The 16,689-nt window shown below is 35.6% G+C and overlaps 1 protein-coding gene across 2 annotated transcripts; it reads right to left on the bottom strand.

The window, feature by feature from the left end:
• Nucleotides 1-9,397: 9,397 nt before the first annotated feature.
• On the bottom strand, nucleotides 9,398-12,718 carry LOC140886419 (L-ascorbate oxidase homolog). Of its 2 annotated transcripts, XM_073292997.1 has the most exons (9): nucleotides 12,586-12,718; nucleotides 12,217-12,395; nucleotides 11,992-12,101; nucleotides 11,544-11,814; nucleotides 11,300-11,396; nucleotides 10,859-11,204; nucleotides 10,387-10,752; nucleotides 10,213-10,291; nucleotides 9,398-9,769 (listed from the first exon to the last, which is right to left on the bottom strand). In XM_073292997.1, exons 2-9 carry the CDS (start codon nucleotides 12,355-12,357, stop codon nucleotides 9,560-9,562), a joined length of 1,620 nt encoding a protein of 539 aa, XP_073149098.1. In that variant the 5' UTR covers nucleotides 12,358-12,395; nucleotides 12,586-12,718; the 3' UTR covers nucleotides 9,398-9,559. The 2 variants fall into 2 exon arrangements, with proteins under 2 accessions (XP_073149098.1, XP_073149097.1); XM_073292996.1 differs by lacking the exon at nucleotides 12,586-12,718 and having other exon boundaries at nucleotides 12,217-12,578.
• Nucleotides 12,719-16,689: the final 3,971 nt, after the last annotated feature.

Here is a 16,689-nt window from a genome sequence, read left to right as displayed (position 1 = left end):
ACTGTTTCGATTAAGTTAATTGCATGCCTAAGTTCTGTTTAGTAGGTGATCTCGGTAAGGATCACTACATTTATGGTATCACAGCATGCATAGTATTCTTGGGATTTAGATTCTGCATAAGGTAACCGTGAGGTACTTTTGTAGATGGCGAACTACGATGACCAGAGTAGCCATGGTAGTGGAGGTGGATTCTGGGGAGATGACGATCGTGAGCGTCGTCGGGACCGTCATCATCGTCGTCGTGATGAGGATCATTTCAGCGTGCGACGATTCTTGCAGATAGGTCCTAAGCCCTTGGTTGGAGGTGAGTCTCCGGAGGATGCGGAGAACTGGTTAGACCGTATGGAGACGACTTTTCAAACTTTCCACTGCACTGAGGAGCAGAAGATGGAGACACTTGGCTATCTTCTGGATGGGCGAGCCCGTAGGTGGTGGAGGTTTACTTCTGTACCCTTTATTACGGCGAGAGGAGTGGCCACCTGGGCCGAGTTCCGCACAGCTTTTCAGAAGCTGTATTTTTCTCCTGCACTCTGTCAGACGAAGGCAGGTGAGTTACTGAGCTTGCGGCAGGGAGCTATGTCTATCGAGGAGTATCAGCAGAAGTTCTTCGATCTGTTGTCTTATTGCCCGGAGATTGCTGACAGCTCCGAGATGAATTATAATCTGTTCCTTCAGGGCCTTAACCCTGAGATCCATGACTGTGTGGAGGTCGGCGATGATATGTCCTACGAGGGTTTGGTGAGCCGTTGTCACCAGGCGGAGGATAGCATTCGGTGGAACAGGTCTTTTTCTCAGTCTAGGCCTGTGAGTTCTTTGGGTCCCCATGCCCAATCCTTCAAGAAGTCTGGATCTACTTCTTCCTCTGATCTGGGGTGTTGTTCGCTTTGGGAAGAAGGACAAGTGCGACCATTGCGGGAAGAACCATCCGTCAAACAAGTGCCGTAGAGATTCTGGAGTTTTTTTCCGATGTGGAGAGGTTGGTCATATCCGGAGGGATTGTCCACTGTCTGAGGGGGGGGGGAGGGGGGTTCTGGTTCAGGATTAGGTTCTCAGGCCACCGTTCAGTAGAGGTCGCAGGGACAGTCTGCTGGGAGTTCTCACTTGAAGCCGCGGGCTTCTGGCCAGGTGTTTGCCTTGAGGCATGATCAGGCAGTGGAGGAGAACGAGAAGGTCATCGCAGGTACATTTTTGTTATATGGCATACCTGCTCTTGTAATTATTGACACTGGTGCATGTCATTCCTTCATTTTTGCACGTTTTGTTAAGAGACATAAATTACCATGCATTGCACTAGACGTAGTAGTTTCTGTTTCTACTCCGACGGGTCAATCTGCTTTGGCCATGCGTCTAGTGATGGGTTGACATTTAGAGTTCGAAGGGAACATTCTGTTGGCGAATCTCATGGTCCTTGCGATGGACGATTTTGATTGTATTCTGGGGATAGACATGCTGACTACATATCGAGCTTCAGTGAACTGCTATCAGAGATTAGTACGCTTTCATCCAGATGGGAGTGATAGATGGTTTTTCTATGGTGAGGGAGCGCGATCCCCGATGCCTTTGTTATCAGTTTTGAGAGTCTGTCGAGCTTTAGAGTCTGGCGGGAAAGGCTACCTTATCTATGCAGTTGATTTGTCCGCTGAGAGCATTGGGATAGAGAGTATTCCTGTTGTGGATGAATTCCCAGATGTATTTCCAGATGAGATTCCGGATTTTCCTCCTGCTAGGGAAGTCGAGTTTGGCATAGAGTTGATGTCGGGTACTTCGCCCATTTCTCGAGCACCGTATCGTCTGGCTCCGTCAGAGATGCGAGAGTTGAAGAATCAGTTACAAGATCTTTTGGACAAGGGGTACATTCGTCCTAGTGTATCTTCTTGGGGAGCTCCTGTTCTTTTTGTGAAGAAGAAATACGGGTCTATGTGGTTGTGCATTGACTATCGGCAGCTGAATCGAGTTACCGTGAAGAACAAGTATTCATTGCCTCGCATTGATGACTTGTTTGATCATCTGCAGGGTATTTCGGTTTACTCCAAGATTGACTTGAGATCTGGGTATCATCAGTTGAGAGTCCGAGATCAGGACGTAGCCAAGACTGCATTCCGTACTCACTATGGGCATTACGAGTTTCTAGTGATGCCATTTGGATTGACCAATGCGCCGGCTATATTTATGGATCTGATGAACCGCGTTTTCAGGGAGTATTTGGACAAGTTTTTCGTGGTCTTCATTGACGACATCTTGGTGTATTCGTGTAATGCGGACGAGCATGTTTCTCACTTGCGGTTGGTACTACAGACTCTTCGAGATGAGCAATTGTACGCCAAACTGAGCAAGTGTGAGTTTTGGATAGATCGAGTGGTCTTTCTTGGCCATATCATATCTAGGGAGGGGATTTTTGTTGATCCGAGCAAGATTGAGGCTGTGCTTAATTGGTCACATCCAATGACGGTTGCTGAGATCCGTAGTTTTCTGGGTCTAGCAGGATATTATCGTCGCTTCATTCTGAACTTCTCTCAACTAGCTCGACCGTTGACGCAGCTTACCCGCAAGGGTGTTGATTTCGAGTGGTCCTCAGAGTGTGAGGAGAATTTCTGTGAGCTTTGACGGCGGTTGACTTCTGCGTCGGTGTTGGCATTACCGTCAGGATCTGGAGGGTATGTGGTGTACACTGATGCTTCTCTTCAGGGGTTAGGTTGTGTCCTGACTCAGAATGGGCATGTGATCGCATATGCTTCTAGACAGCTGAAGCTTCACGAGGACAACTTTCCAGTCCATGATTTGGAATTGGCAGCCATTGTGTTCGCTTTGAAGATCTGGCGTCATTATCTGTATGGCGAGAAATTTGAGATCTTCACCGACCACAAGAGTCTCAAGTATTTGTTCACTCGGGCGGAGTTGAACATGAGGCGGAGATGTTGGATGGACTTGCTTAAGGACTATGATTGCGAGATTACGTACCATCCGGGAGCTGCTAATCTCACCGCTGATGCTTTGAGTCACAAGGTGCGACTATCCGCACTTCAGACTTGTTCGATGTCTAGTGCGATCAGTGACTGTTGTACTTCAGGGTATACCTTCAAGCATAATAAAGGTATGCAGACTATCCAGATGTTTGCGATATTATCTGAGCCAGCTTTGTATTCGCAGATTGGAGATGCTCAGATGTCTGACTCGAAGACCCAACGTTTAGCTCGCCTAGCTAATGAGGGTAGCTCGTCTGGATTTCACTATCATTCAGATGGATTTCTGTGTTTGTCAGGCAGGCTTGTGATTCCAGGGGATGTAGAGTTGCGAGAGGAGATCTTGTCTCAGACACATCGCACTAAGTTGAGTATTCATCTGGGAAGCAATAAAATGTACAAGGATCTACCTACTCGGTTTTGGTGGAAGGGGATGAAACGCAGCGTGTATCAGTATGTCTCGAGATGTTTGGTGTGTCAGCAGGTCAAGGCAGAGAACCGACGACCTGGAGGTTTGCTTCACAGTTTGCCTATTTCTGAGTGGAAATGGGAGTTTATCACGAAGGATTTTGTGACCCATTTGCTGGTGACCTCGAGGAATTATGATGTTATTTGGGTTGTGGTGGACCGACTTACCAAGTCAGCGCATTTCATTGCCTATAGCCGAGAGTACTCTGTGGATCGCATGGCACGGTTATATATTCAGGAGATCGTTCGACTTCACGGAGTGCCTGTGAGAATTGTCAGCGATCGAGACCCCAGGTTTACTTCTAGGTTCTGGGGGAGTGTTCAGCGTGCGATGGGCACTACTCTCAGTTTGAGTACTGTCTATCATCTGGAGACAGATGGTCAGTCAGAGCACACTATCCGTACTTTAGAGGATATGCTTCGAGCGTGCGTTATGGACTTTGGTTCAGCCTGGCAGGATCATTTGCCATTGATTGAGTTCGCGTAAAACAACAGCTATCATACTAGCATTGGGATGACACCTTTTGAGGCGTTGTACGGACGACGTTGTCGCACTCCACTCTTCTGGGAAAAAGTGGGGGAGAGACAGGCTGAGGGACCGGATTTAATCAAGCAGGCAGTAGACATTTTTTATCAGATCAAAAAATGGATTAAGACTGCATAGGATCGTCAGGTCAACTATGCTAACACTAAGCGTAGGCCTTTGCAGTTTGATGTTGGGAGAGAGAGTATTTCTGAGAGTGTCACCTTTCCGCAGGATTCTCAGATTTGTCCTTAAGGGCAAGTTGTCTCCCAGATTTATCGGTCCATTTGAGATCGTGGAGAGCATTGGCGATTTGGCTTATCGGCTGGCTTTGCCACCGTATCTGTCCAGTATTCACGACGTATTTCACGTATCTCTGTTGTGATGGTATGTGGCAGATCCGTCTCATATTCTGCAGCGTCTGAGGTTCAGGTGGATAAGAATTTGACTTATATTGGGAGACCTATTCATATCTTGGATCATAAGGATAAGGTCTTGCGGAATAAAGTCATTCCTATGGTTTTAGTTCAGTGGCAGCGCCGAGGCACTGAAGAGGCCACATGGGAACTTGAAAGCAGGATGCGTACAGAACATCCTGAGTTATTTTGATTTCCTTTTCGAGTTGTATTTAGTTGTAAACTCTGTAAACATTTGATTTGAATAAAGAATGTTTCTGCATCTTGTTTTACATTCAGTACTTAAGATCTGATTTCGAGGACGAAATATCTTAAGTGAGGGAGAATGTAGTAGCCCGAACCCAGTTTTAGTGATTTACTGTTATTTAATCCAATAAACATGATTAAGGGAACTCTTAATGGATTAGCAGAGCCCGTAAATGGACCCAGAATGATCAGAAGTGGTCCGGAAGGTCAGGTGGAATGGACGCAACGTCCGGGGATCGGACGCAACGTTCGTGCCATCAGAAATGTGTCACTACTTACGTACTTGATGGGACACTGGACGCATCGGAAGCAACGATGGTGAACGAACGCAACGTTCGTCAGGCATAACAGACGCAACGATGAGGAACGGACGTTCCGTTTGTGGTCTATAAATAGGGGTGCCAAAATTCACATTTGAGCACACCAATCACCTCTTCTCTCTCATTTCTTCACCTTCTATCTCAGATCTAGGGCATTCTAGGCATCCCATTGGGAATCCGGCAGTGGCATAGCGATTCAGGCGTCGTAGCGGAGCTGTGGCCTAGTTTTGAGGCAATCGACAACAAAGGGCTAACGACGGATGAAGGTATAACTTTTGCTTCCTAAAAATATTTAGAAGTATGCAATAGCTTAGTTAAGGCTTTTAGAGCACTATAATGATATTAGTATCATTTGGCAGTGTAGTGCGGATTATAGGCGTAGACCTAGAGCTGGTAGAGCGCGCCTAGTATTTGAGATACGAAAGTATTGTTCGAGATATCCTGACTGAGTATGCATGTATTATGTGACTGCATGATTTATATGCCATGATTATATGCTGCATACACTTGCATATTGAGCTATCTCCTTTGAGATGTCTGTTAGTAGGGTTTTACCTTATCCTGTTAGTGGATGGACTTCAATCGATTTGGGTCCCGCGTATCCACTGTTATTTCGGTATGTGAGCCACCTCCTGAAGCGACGGTACAGCGTGCTACATACCGGGCCCGGTCTGTCTTTGTTATCTGATTCTTGACCTCCAGTCAGTAGACGGTACACTTGAATGCATGTATACTCATACTCTCGTGCTGAGCATTTTATGCTCACGTCTCGTACTCTGTGTTTCTGGACACCCTATTCCATGGGGCAGGTTTGCGATTGGACGAGGCGGGTGGATCCAAGAGGGGCTAGGAAGTGGTTGGCCAGCTTGAGCTTCGTCTAGGTTTACTCTTTTGTATTGGGTTGATACAACGTTCGATTTGGTTGTATAATTATTTGGGTATTTATAGATTCCTTTTCTTAGGATTGTATTCATGTTTATGGTTTTCGCAGCTTATTTTCTGATTTACTGTTTCGATTAAGTTAATTGCATGCCTAACTTCTGTTTAGTAGGTGATCTCGGTAAGGGTCACTACAGATATCCACTTAAAATAACATGTCATTTGATGTCAAAAATATTGAGACAAATGTTATAATTAAATGTATTAATATAAATAAGACAATGATAACTATTGATCAAAGAGAGCATCATATATATTGAGTTTGCATAGTTTTTTTTAAAGAAAATTTGTAAAGTTAACCCTCTATAATATTGTAATTTAATTTATTTTCAAAACATCATATTGAATCTATAAAGTTCTATATATACTATTTTAATATAAATACAATCAATTAAAAAAATATTTTGATATAGTCACTTTATTATTATTGATATTATTAACTTATTTCTCACTATCACAATAAAAATAACTATTTTTTTCAATATTTACTTTTAGAAAAAATTTGTGCCAAACAAATATATGATAAATTAAAATATTTGACAATATAAAAATATTTTACCTCATTTCTCCAAATTAAATTATAGTAAAAAATAAAATTTGTTTCAAACAAATATATGAAAAATAAAAATATTTGACAATATAAAAATATTTTAATTCATTTTTCCAAATTAAATTATAGTAAAAAATAAGGCACAAGATTGATATCAACTTAAAATAACATGTCATTTAATGTCAAAAATATTGATAAAAATGTTATAATTAAATGTATTGATATAAATAAGACAATAATAAGTATTGATCGAAGAGAGTCTCATATTAAATTTGTAAAGTTTTTTTTATAAAAAAATTTGTAAATTTAACCCTTTATACTATTGTAATATAATTTATTTTAATTTATTTTCAATACATCATATTGAATTTTTAAAGTTCTTTCTATTACAATCAATTAATAAACTATTATGTTATAACCTCTTTATTATTATTGAAATTATTAACCCTATTTCTCACTATCACAATAAAAATAACTAATATTTTTTTGTTGCAATATTTATACTTAAAAAAAATTTGTGTTAAACAAATATATTAAAAGTAAAATATTTGAAAATATAAAAATATTGTGGCCAAATATTATTTGTGAAATTTTATATTATATATTACACAATAACTATAAAAAAAATTACTTTTGAGATGATAATTGAATATAAATGATAAAAAAATACACCTCCATTACTCATGATGCAATAAATTTTTCATTAAAGATGACTAAAATTCTAATCCCTTTTTGCCCTTGTTTTTTTACAAAAAAAAAAAAAAAAAAAAAGAGGCAAGATTGATATCCACTTAAAATAACATGTCATTTGATGTCAAAAATATTGAGACAAATGTTATTACTAAATGTATTAATATAAATAAGACAATGATAACTATTGATCAAAGAGAGCATCATATATATTGAGTTTGCAAAGTTTTTTTTAAAGAAAATTTATAAAGTTAACCCTCTATAATATTGTAATATAATTTATTTTAATTTATTTTCAAAACATTATATTGAATCTGTAAAGTTCTATATATACTGTTTTAATATAAATACAATCAATTAAAAAACTATTTTGATATAGTCACTTTATTATTATTGAAATTATTAACCTATTTCTCACTATCACAATAAAAATAACTAATTTTTTTTGCAATATTTACATTTAGAAAAAATTTGTGCCAAACAAATATATGATAAATTAAAATATTTTACAATATAAAAATATTTTACCTCATTTCTCCAAATTAAATTATAGTAAAAAATAAAATTTGTTTCAAACAAATATATGAAAAATAAAAATATTTGACAATATAAAAATATTTTAACTCACTTTTCCAAATTAAATTATAGTAAAAAATAAGGCACAAAATTGGTATCAACTTAAAATAACATGTCATTTAATGTAAAAAATATTGATAAAAATGTTATAATTAAATGTATTGATATAAATAAGACAATAATAAGTATTGATCGAAGAGAGTGTCATATTGAATTCGTAAAGTTTTTTTTATAAAAAAAATTTGTAAAGTTAACCCTTTATATAATTGTAATATAATTTATTTTAATTTATTTTCAAAACATCATATTGAATTTGTAAAGTTCTCTCTATTACAATCAATTAATAAACTATTATGTTATAACCTCTTATTATTATTGAAATTATTAACCCTATTTCTCACTATCAGAATAAAAATAACTAATATTATTTTTGTTGCAATATTTACACTTAAAAAAAATTTGTGTCAAACAAATATATTAAAAGTAAAATATTTGAAAATATAAAAATATTGTGGCCAAATATTATTTGTGAAATTTTATATTATATATTACACATTGACTATAAAAAAATTAATTTTGAGATGATAATTGAATATAAATGATAATAAATACATCTCCATTACTCAGGATGCAATAAATTTTTCATTAAAGATGACTAAGAGGGTGTTTGGCTAAACTTATTAAAAAGAGTTTATAAGAAGTTAGAACTTATTTTAAAAATAAGCTGTTAAAGTGTTTGGGTAAACTTATTTTAAACAACTTAAAGATTTTGATATGTTTGGTATTATAAAATCTTTTTATTGTTAAAATTACCAAAAAGTGTATAATTATATGAAAATAATATTTTGAGTTATACATATACGAAAATAATTTTAGTATTAAAATATAAAATTGTTTTAATATTTTACTTTAGAAAAATTTATGTGATTTGTAAATTTTTTTAAAATAATATTTAATATTTAATGGGTGGAGGATATGATGGAGATTTATGAATATATTCAAGGATATTTTAGAGAGATAGAATATTAAAATAAGATCTTTTTGAAAAAAGTACCTCCCTCCTTACTTTTTTAAAAACAGCTTATAAGCTGTCAAAAAACTTATTTTGATAGCTTATAAGCTGTTTTTAAAAAAAATTTGCCAAACAAAATTTGAGAACTTAAAAGCTCTAAAACAGCTTATAAGCTGTTTGAAAGAGTTTTTAAGCTTTGTCAAACACCCTCTTAAATTCTAATCCCTTTTGCCCTTGTTTTTATACCTCATTTTTCCATTATTGCTCATACATATTTTTTGATCCATATACAATTTAAGGGCAAATATATAAATTCACAATGAAAAACTTTGCCCAAGATTCATACTTTTATAGTAGAGAAATAGATGTTTTTTACCTTATTTTTTCATTATTGCCCACACATATTTTTTGATCCATATACAATTTGAGGGCAAAGTTATAAATTCACAATGAAAAACTTTGACCAAGATTCATAATTTTATAATAGAAATAGATCGTGCATACGAAATTGTTCGACCTCATAAAGGAAAACAAATCACAAAATTAGACCTTTTCATCCAGAGTTTTTGTGGTTTTGCAACTACTTAGTATGTATATATATATATATATATACCTTCGTTTGCATCCATGAATGATCCAAAATTTTAGTTTCTGTTTTAAAAGATTATTTCAGAAGATCCAGAAGTACAAAAAGAACAAGCAAAGACAACTGTAAATTTTTAACCATTTCCAGAGGTGTCATCAGCTACGTTTTCATGGCAGACCATACATATTATCAGAAATAGAAAATTTACAAGTGTATCTCGCAGTCAACCTCTCATGACTAGAAAGCAAAATGAATAATTCTCTCATAGATTAGTTAAGGATTTTTCGTTCGGCCGACTGCTTTGCTGCAGAGAAGAGCATTGGAAGGTTTGTCATATTCCATGTAGAGACTGGGAATTGGGCTGTAAACTCTGAGATAAAATTGCTGGCCAAGGTATTGCCTTGCCCACATTGCAGACCTCACATTCCACATACCCTGGTTGTCTAATGATACTAATATAGCAGTCCAAGAATTGGGATATACCTGTGAACATCGATCAGCGGAAAATAAATATTTATAAAGTTGAAAACTTTCATGGAATTATATATGTTGCCAAGAGTAAGAATCACAAGATTTTGATGAGGTGGCCGGACTCTGCTAGAGTTAAGAAAGTTGTGAGATCAATGTATTGCCTTAGGATGCATCATAAACACTTTCATCTTCCTATTAATCGAAAGAAACATTCGTAAAGGATTAAAATCTGATTTTTTTGTTTTTTGGCTGTGAGTTTTCCCTTTTTTTATTCGAAAAGGATTATACCGTCTACACAAATAGTTGTGTCTTCCTTTTATTGTTTTTCCTCTCGACTTTTAGTTTATGGAGCTGTTTGGGTAGTATTTATGCCAGACTGCCGCTGGATCCGCCTCCTCATCCCAAAACTTTCAAATCAATTATTATTACATCATGCTAATGAGGTTTAAAATTACCTGTGTAGTATGTCTGGTTAAAGCATCAGCAAGATTATAACCATTTCTGCTCTTTTGAGTCCACTGTCCTGCTCCGAACCTGTTTTACGAGCGGAAAAGAGCCGTTGTTAGCGACACATGACAGACCAAGCCATTATGTGGCACCAAACTCTTGGTAGGTAAAGAGTAGCGTACCCGACAACCCAGAAATCATAGCCATCAAGATGCCATGATTGCATGACGTTCTCGTTATTTTGGAATACAATTTCAATGAACTCGTGTAAGGAAGCTCCCAGAACAGATGTGGTCAGGTAAGGACCGTTGCCAGATGGAGAACTCTGGATCGAGTTTAGACTAAAAACACCGGGAATGTTGAAATAATCAGCAAGCTTCAAAGGGGTATCCGGGTTGATATAAGAAACACCATTAACAGCATATCTTTGTTTCCCATTGATAATAGGAGCTGAGTTAGCCAAAATTAGAGTCCTTGATATCGTTATTTTCCCATAATGGTAAGAACCCTGAGGGTTAGGCCTAGCTGCATTTAACGTCAGGTTCCACCTGCGAAAAACCGTTTCCAAGTGAAGTTCTTGATTATATATTTGATGCATTGCTTATTCATTTGCTGGTTTCTTTCAAACTCACGAATAAGATGTCGTTGGAGTACCTGTAAGTTCTGGCTTGGGCAATAGACCACTCCACTTGGGGAGGTGGACCAGGCGGTAAGGGTCCAGAAACGGGGGCATTAGAGTTTGTATAGTGCAGAACCGAGATTGCAGTGAGAACAGTGGGTGTGAATCTCGTGGTGGCGACTACATAATAGTCTTTTGGAGACTGATCCAATGTGACCAGTATAGTTACAGATTGACCCGAGTGGACGTCAAGAGAATCGTACATGTTCTGAATCACATTCGACCCTTCGACTTCAACGAGCTTCAATTGATGTCCCTGAATTCTGAAGTTAAACGAGGTGGACAAGCCTATGTTCGAAACTCTGAACATGTATGTTTTACCTGACATTTAAAGATTAATGAGATGAGGTGAGAACATACCGTTGCATTTTCATTTTGTAATATAGAAGCTTGATGATTGGATAAAAGATCATTACCTTGATCACCACTGAACGTGGACCGACCCTGACCATTTATAAGAATGCCATCAGGGAAAGGCAGGGACTTCCCTGAATCCAGAATTTGCTGCAATCCCTGCAAGTTTTATCATTCGTCCTATGTACATAAGAATTCAGAGACAACGTTCTGGAAACCAACGAATTTATAATTCAAGAATCTAACTGCTTGCGAAAAACATAAAGAATGCCTAGCTCATATGTGACTCTCTACTAAAACTCTCACCTTGTGACTGGTTTTGTACCAATCACCAACCAGCAGGGTGAAATCTGCGGCAGGACGGGCATACGGGACCGAAATAACAGATCTCGCATAGACATTAAGAGCTCCAAATCCCCCAGCAGCTCTGTGCATCAGAGTTGATGGAAAGTACGTGTAGCTTCCGATTTGATCCTTAGTTTGGAAATTGTATGTGTAGTTTGAGTTGGGAGGAATGGGGCAATTTGTCCCCAAAACGCCGTCTTGCCAAGAATTTTTCCTTTGTTTGATTCCATTCCTGGTTCATATCCAAGGCACACGCTTGTAACTTTACACCTTACTCGAAATCGCAACAAGTTCTAAATCACATCTTTGTCCAACACATAAAAAGAATATTCTGAAACGTACTTCTGAGATTATTACTGTGAGTTTCTTGATGGAAGATGTAGACAAGTGGACAGTAATAAAGACTCACCATGTCAATAGAAAAGGTTGGTCCAGCTTATTGATAAGGTTAAGGACTATATTCTCATTTGTCACACATTCAATCTTGGGACCAGGAAACTGGCCATTGATGAGGATAACCTGCAGATTCAAATTTCAAACCTCAAACTCTCAGAGACTCCAAAACAAAACAACAAAAACAGATAATACATATAAATGAAAAATTTATTTTTTCATATAGATTGTTAAAGCGAACCTGTTGAGGTACGCCAAGTGGATAGGCGGTTCCATAAGTGACAGTCCATGTATAATATTTGTAATCATCCTCAGCTTTTAAGACAGAAACACCCCAAGAAGTCAAGATTGTCAGAAAACACAACAAATCTGTTTTCCTCATTGAGCTGAATGAATGAAGACTCAAACCTATATATGTATCTGCAAAATTCAACTTCAAATACATCAGACTTCACCAAAAACACATCTTGAATTATGGGACCCAAGCAATGAACTGAAAATGAGAAGAATACAGAATCTCGAAATAATGACAGCAGAAATTTTCCCTGAGGCGGGATGTAAAACAATGAAACCAAAGACCAGGCAAAATGTGGAAAGATCGGAGACACACCAGCGTGAAATTAGCACCAAATCTGAAAGAGAGACCTATTCTCGGTATCTGAGTGAATCTTTGTCCAAAATGCGGATGTTAGCAGCTTATGCCACTTGGGGAAGTGACTTCGAATTTATAAATAATTATAGTGTCAATGGTTTGAAAAAGAAAGAAAAAGCGTGACTGGTGCTGCTCGTCTGTCTGTCAATTGCCAACTTTTCACATTCGGCGCAATTTACGCGCTTCCGCGTTATTATGATGAAATGGGTACTGATATTATAAATTACATTATTTCCCACAAATTATGTTGTTTCTTGCATGTGCCTAGCTAAGGGGTGGTGGACAGTTGGATGCAAGAAATACCGCCGCTTACACTATTTATTATACTCCAGTCTTCACAAATTTTGACCACCCATCTCATTATCCATTGTAAACAGGGACAGTTTTGAGAAAATATGGCCCTAGGTGAATTTAAAAATATGATTCTTTTTCATTAAGAACGTGTGTATATATATTAATTTATATATATATACATACATTTAATATTAAAGAACATTCGCATTAGAAAGAATTTTACTCATAGCTTGTCAAAATAAATTATTCAACAACCAATATTATTTAAAATTTACTCTTATTGCATTTTTTAAAAACAAGTCGTCATTTTTTGACATTTTATGATGAATATTTGTGCAATAATTAAAAAATATAACATAGTATTAAATAATGAAGTCAAATACGAACAAAAAATATACATATATATAGGAGAGAGATAATAAATTAATGTAATATAAATTAATAAAATAATGATGCAACAATCCATTAGTAAATAAAAAAAATGAAAAGAAAAATTCTACCTTTTGTAAAATTACTCAATTTTCATAATATGCAATCTGAGTAATCAAATGGTTTAATTGAATAATAAATAAGAAAAACTTGACGGTATGTCTACGGTCTACCTATGATGCAACAGAGGTTTGCGAAAAATTTTCGTGCATGGATTAAATTGGTTGGAGGGGGTCGCATGAGGAAATGAGATAAAAGTTGAACAGAGTTAGTGAATCATTTAACTCATTTAGAGCAAAATTTTTGTCATAAAATACTAATTTCCGTGCATGGATTAATTTAAATATTAATTTTTTAAAAATAATCGGGGGCCCGTCTCAAGATGGGGCATTGGGCGGTCGTCCGGCCCGCCCTACTTTAGGGCCGCCCCTGATCGTCAAAGACTTTAATTTTAATTTGATTATGTAGATTCATGAAACCAATATATGGACCTCATATACAAATCAATTCCCAGATATTTGAATTTAATATTAGGTACAATTCTCGTGGTAGCAAGAACTATAACATTAAGAATGGAGAAAATTAGTTACTTAAAATGATCGTAACTTTGGTTTCAAAAAAAATATGATCGTAACTTTCTGATTAATCACAAGAAAAATAGCTACGATCGAGGACCTTATTTTGTTTTATTTCTAACTCAATTATAAATTATTAAGAATTAATGATTGAATAAAATAAGTACAATTTGAATTTATGTCATATATAATTGAAATGGTTAGAATAAGGAATTGCATTATCTTTAGAATGTCATTAAAAATCACCGCTACTACTTTTGAAGTGGGAAAAATGTGACCTTTCATACGCATCTTGCTTGGGTATATGGATGAGGATAGGGTGTGATAGGAAAGTTAGCCAAATTAAAAAATAAAAAAATGTGAAGCCCTGAATCCTGTGCGAGCAATTCGTCCCTGGTGGGTCCCACGCGTTTTTTTCATAATAAATAAATAAATATTACATAACCCTTTTTGCAGATTCAAACTCATTGATTAGTTATTTGCACGGTTTCCAAACTTTGAGTAACATGCTTAGCTTAGCTTGGACGTTTGATACTCCTGTCGGCATTGATATTTTGGAATTACTCGATTAAGTACTTGTAATTTCAGAAATGGTGGTTGTTTTTTATTCAGAGGTGGGGTTTGTTATTGTAATTGGATCCGGAAATCAAGATCTAATTTCAACCTTATTATCGGTGTTTGTAATCACTAGATTATTAGATTTTGGCTTAAAAAAATAATTCTTGTGTGTTTCTTAAACCCAAATTATAGTAGTGTTTGGGAAAGCTTCTATTAAGCATTTCTCAGCTTTTCATTGATAAAATTTTGAAATTTTGTTAACGAGAAGTTGAGATGTGCTTCCTAGAAGCTCTCCAAAACCATACATATGTGTTAGCTTATGCTTAATTTAATTAAAATCTAAAAGCTAGTTATATGGTGATTATGGAAGTGTTTGGTAGAGCTTCTACAAAGTGCTTCTTAGCTTCTAGCTACATGAAAATGTTTTTGAGTGTTTGTGAATGTTAAATTCTGTTTTAGCTTTTACAACTTTTACCAAAAAGCAAAAAGCAAAAATTTGATTTTTTTTTTTGTTTCTGCTTTTTGTTTAAGGTATAAAATTACAAGTTTACATTTATATCATTAATAAATTTATCATATTTCGTATGCTTTTATTTTTTAAAAAAAATATTTTTTTAAAAAAATTATACATTGTTATAAAAAGAATTTATATATATATATATTGCATTTTCATAAATTTTTTTGTACAAATCTTGTATATTAATACAAAATTTTTCATTATTTATATTTATATTTTTATTAATTTTATATATTTTCAAATATTCATGTTATAAAAAATAAAATATTTTTGATACAAAATTCATAACGTAAAAATAATATATAAGCTCATTTTTTATAGTGTGGGTGATAAGTGTCTTTTGTGTGCATTATTTTATGTTATTTTTAGTTTTATTTGTCATGCATTCATATAGTTTCATGTGTGTTTTTACATGTTTTACTTATAATTAATCTCATGCATGTGCATTTCACTCTTCGGGTTGATTTTTATAGAAATTTGTGAAGAAATCATTGTTTTGGAGCAAGAGAAGAACATGAAGAATGAATTACGGAGCAGCAATAGTAAAAAACTCATTTTTTTTATTTTAGAAAGATCCAAATCCGATCTCCATCGTTCAAATTAAATTTTAAGATTTTTGAAGCTGCTGTCCAAATTTCAGCTCGATCCGACGGCTAGAACTCGAGATATGATTTTTGCAAGAAAACTGCGCGCTGGAAAGGGGGTATGCACGGACCCAGGAACGGACCTAGCATGGGGTTCGTTCATGTCGCGAAATTTTTGTATTTGGGGCAGAAAACAGCTCGCTCAAGCGCACTTTTACGCGCTCGAGCGAGAAATCGCACAGAAAAAATAATTATAATTTTCGGGAATTAAAACTCTGGACTTTTTGAGATTTATTTCGTGGGCTTTCAAAGACATATAAATAAGAGAGCTGGAACGTGAAAGAGGGGTTCCGGACATCACAACATAGAGAGAAGGCGACTAGGAGGCTAGAGGCTTGGAGATTTCCTTCTCTTCTATTTTATTTCTTAATTGTGTTGATTAAAACTTTTGTTTGAATTATTGTTTTCAATTATTGATTAGTTTTTCTTCAACCAAGATCACGAGATTGTGCCAAACAATTTTATGTTGAATATTTGGATGTTTATTTAGGATTTTTGGATCTTTCTTCAAATTATTGATTGTTGGATTTATATTTTGTTCTTGTGAATAACTTGATCAATTATTTACTTGCTTGTTAATTGATTCTGAGTCGACAGATTAGGAATTGATTTCAATCGCTCCGATAATTGACATATGGTTAAACCGACTAGAAATAGTATTCGGTTTCAGTATGCGGCTTTAGGTGAAAACTGAATTCTCATTATTTCCAATGCATTTGAATTTGATTTGAATTATAAAAGATTAATCCGTCAATATTTGAATAGGTTTAACTGTTCTAGAAATAATGAAATATACTATTAAATAAATTAGGAGAATTCGCCGACGGCTGAACACCAAGAGACTTGGGCGGCTAGGTTTTTCTTCTTAATTTTCTTAGATTTATTCTTTTCTTTTGAATTTTCTCTAGATATTTCATGAACATCTGTGGCTAAGTTTTAATACTTGATAGAGAAAGACAAACCCTTGAAGTTTTATTTATCTCGTGAGATGTTGATTTTCATTGTTTATTTTTAATTAAATATCAAGAGTTGTTTGGGATTTATT

The sequence above is a fragment of the Henckelia pumila genome, chromosome 3, assembly GCF_033568475.1.
Source record: "Henckelia pumila isolate YLH828 chromosome 3, ASM3356847v2, whole genome shotgun sequence".
In the NCBI taxonomy this organism is placed as follows: domain Eukaryota; kingdom Viridiplantae; phylum Streptophyta; class Magnoliopsida; order Lamiales; family Gesneriaceae; genus Henckelia; species Henckelia pumila.
Note: the sequence above shows the minus strand (reverse complement) of the source record. Positions and strands in the feature narration are given on the sequence as shown.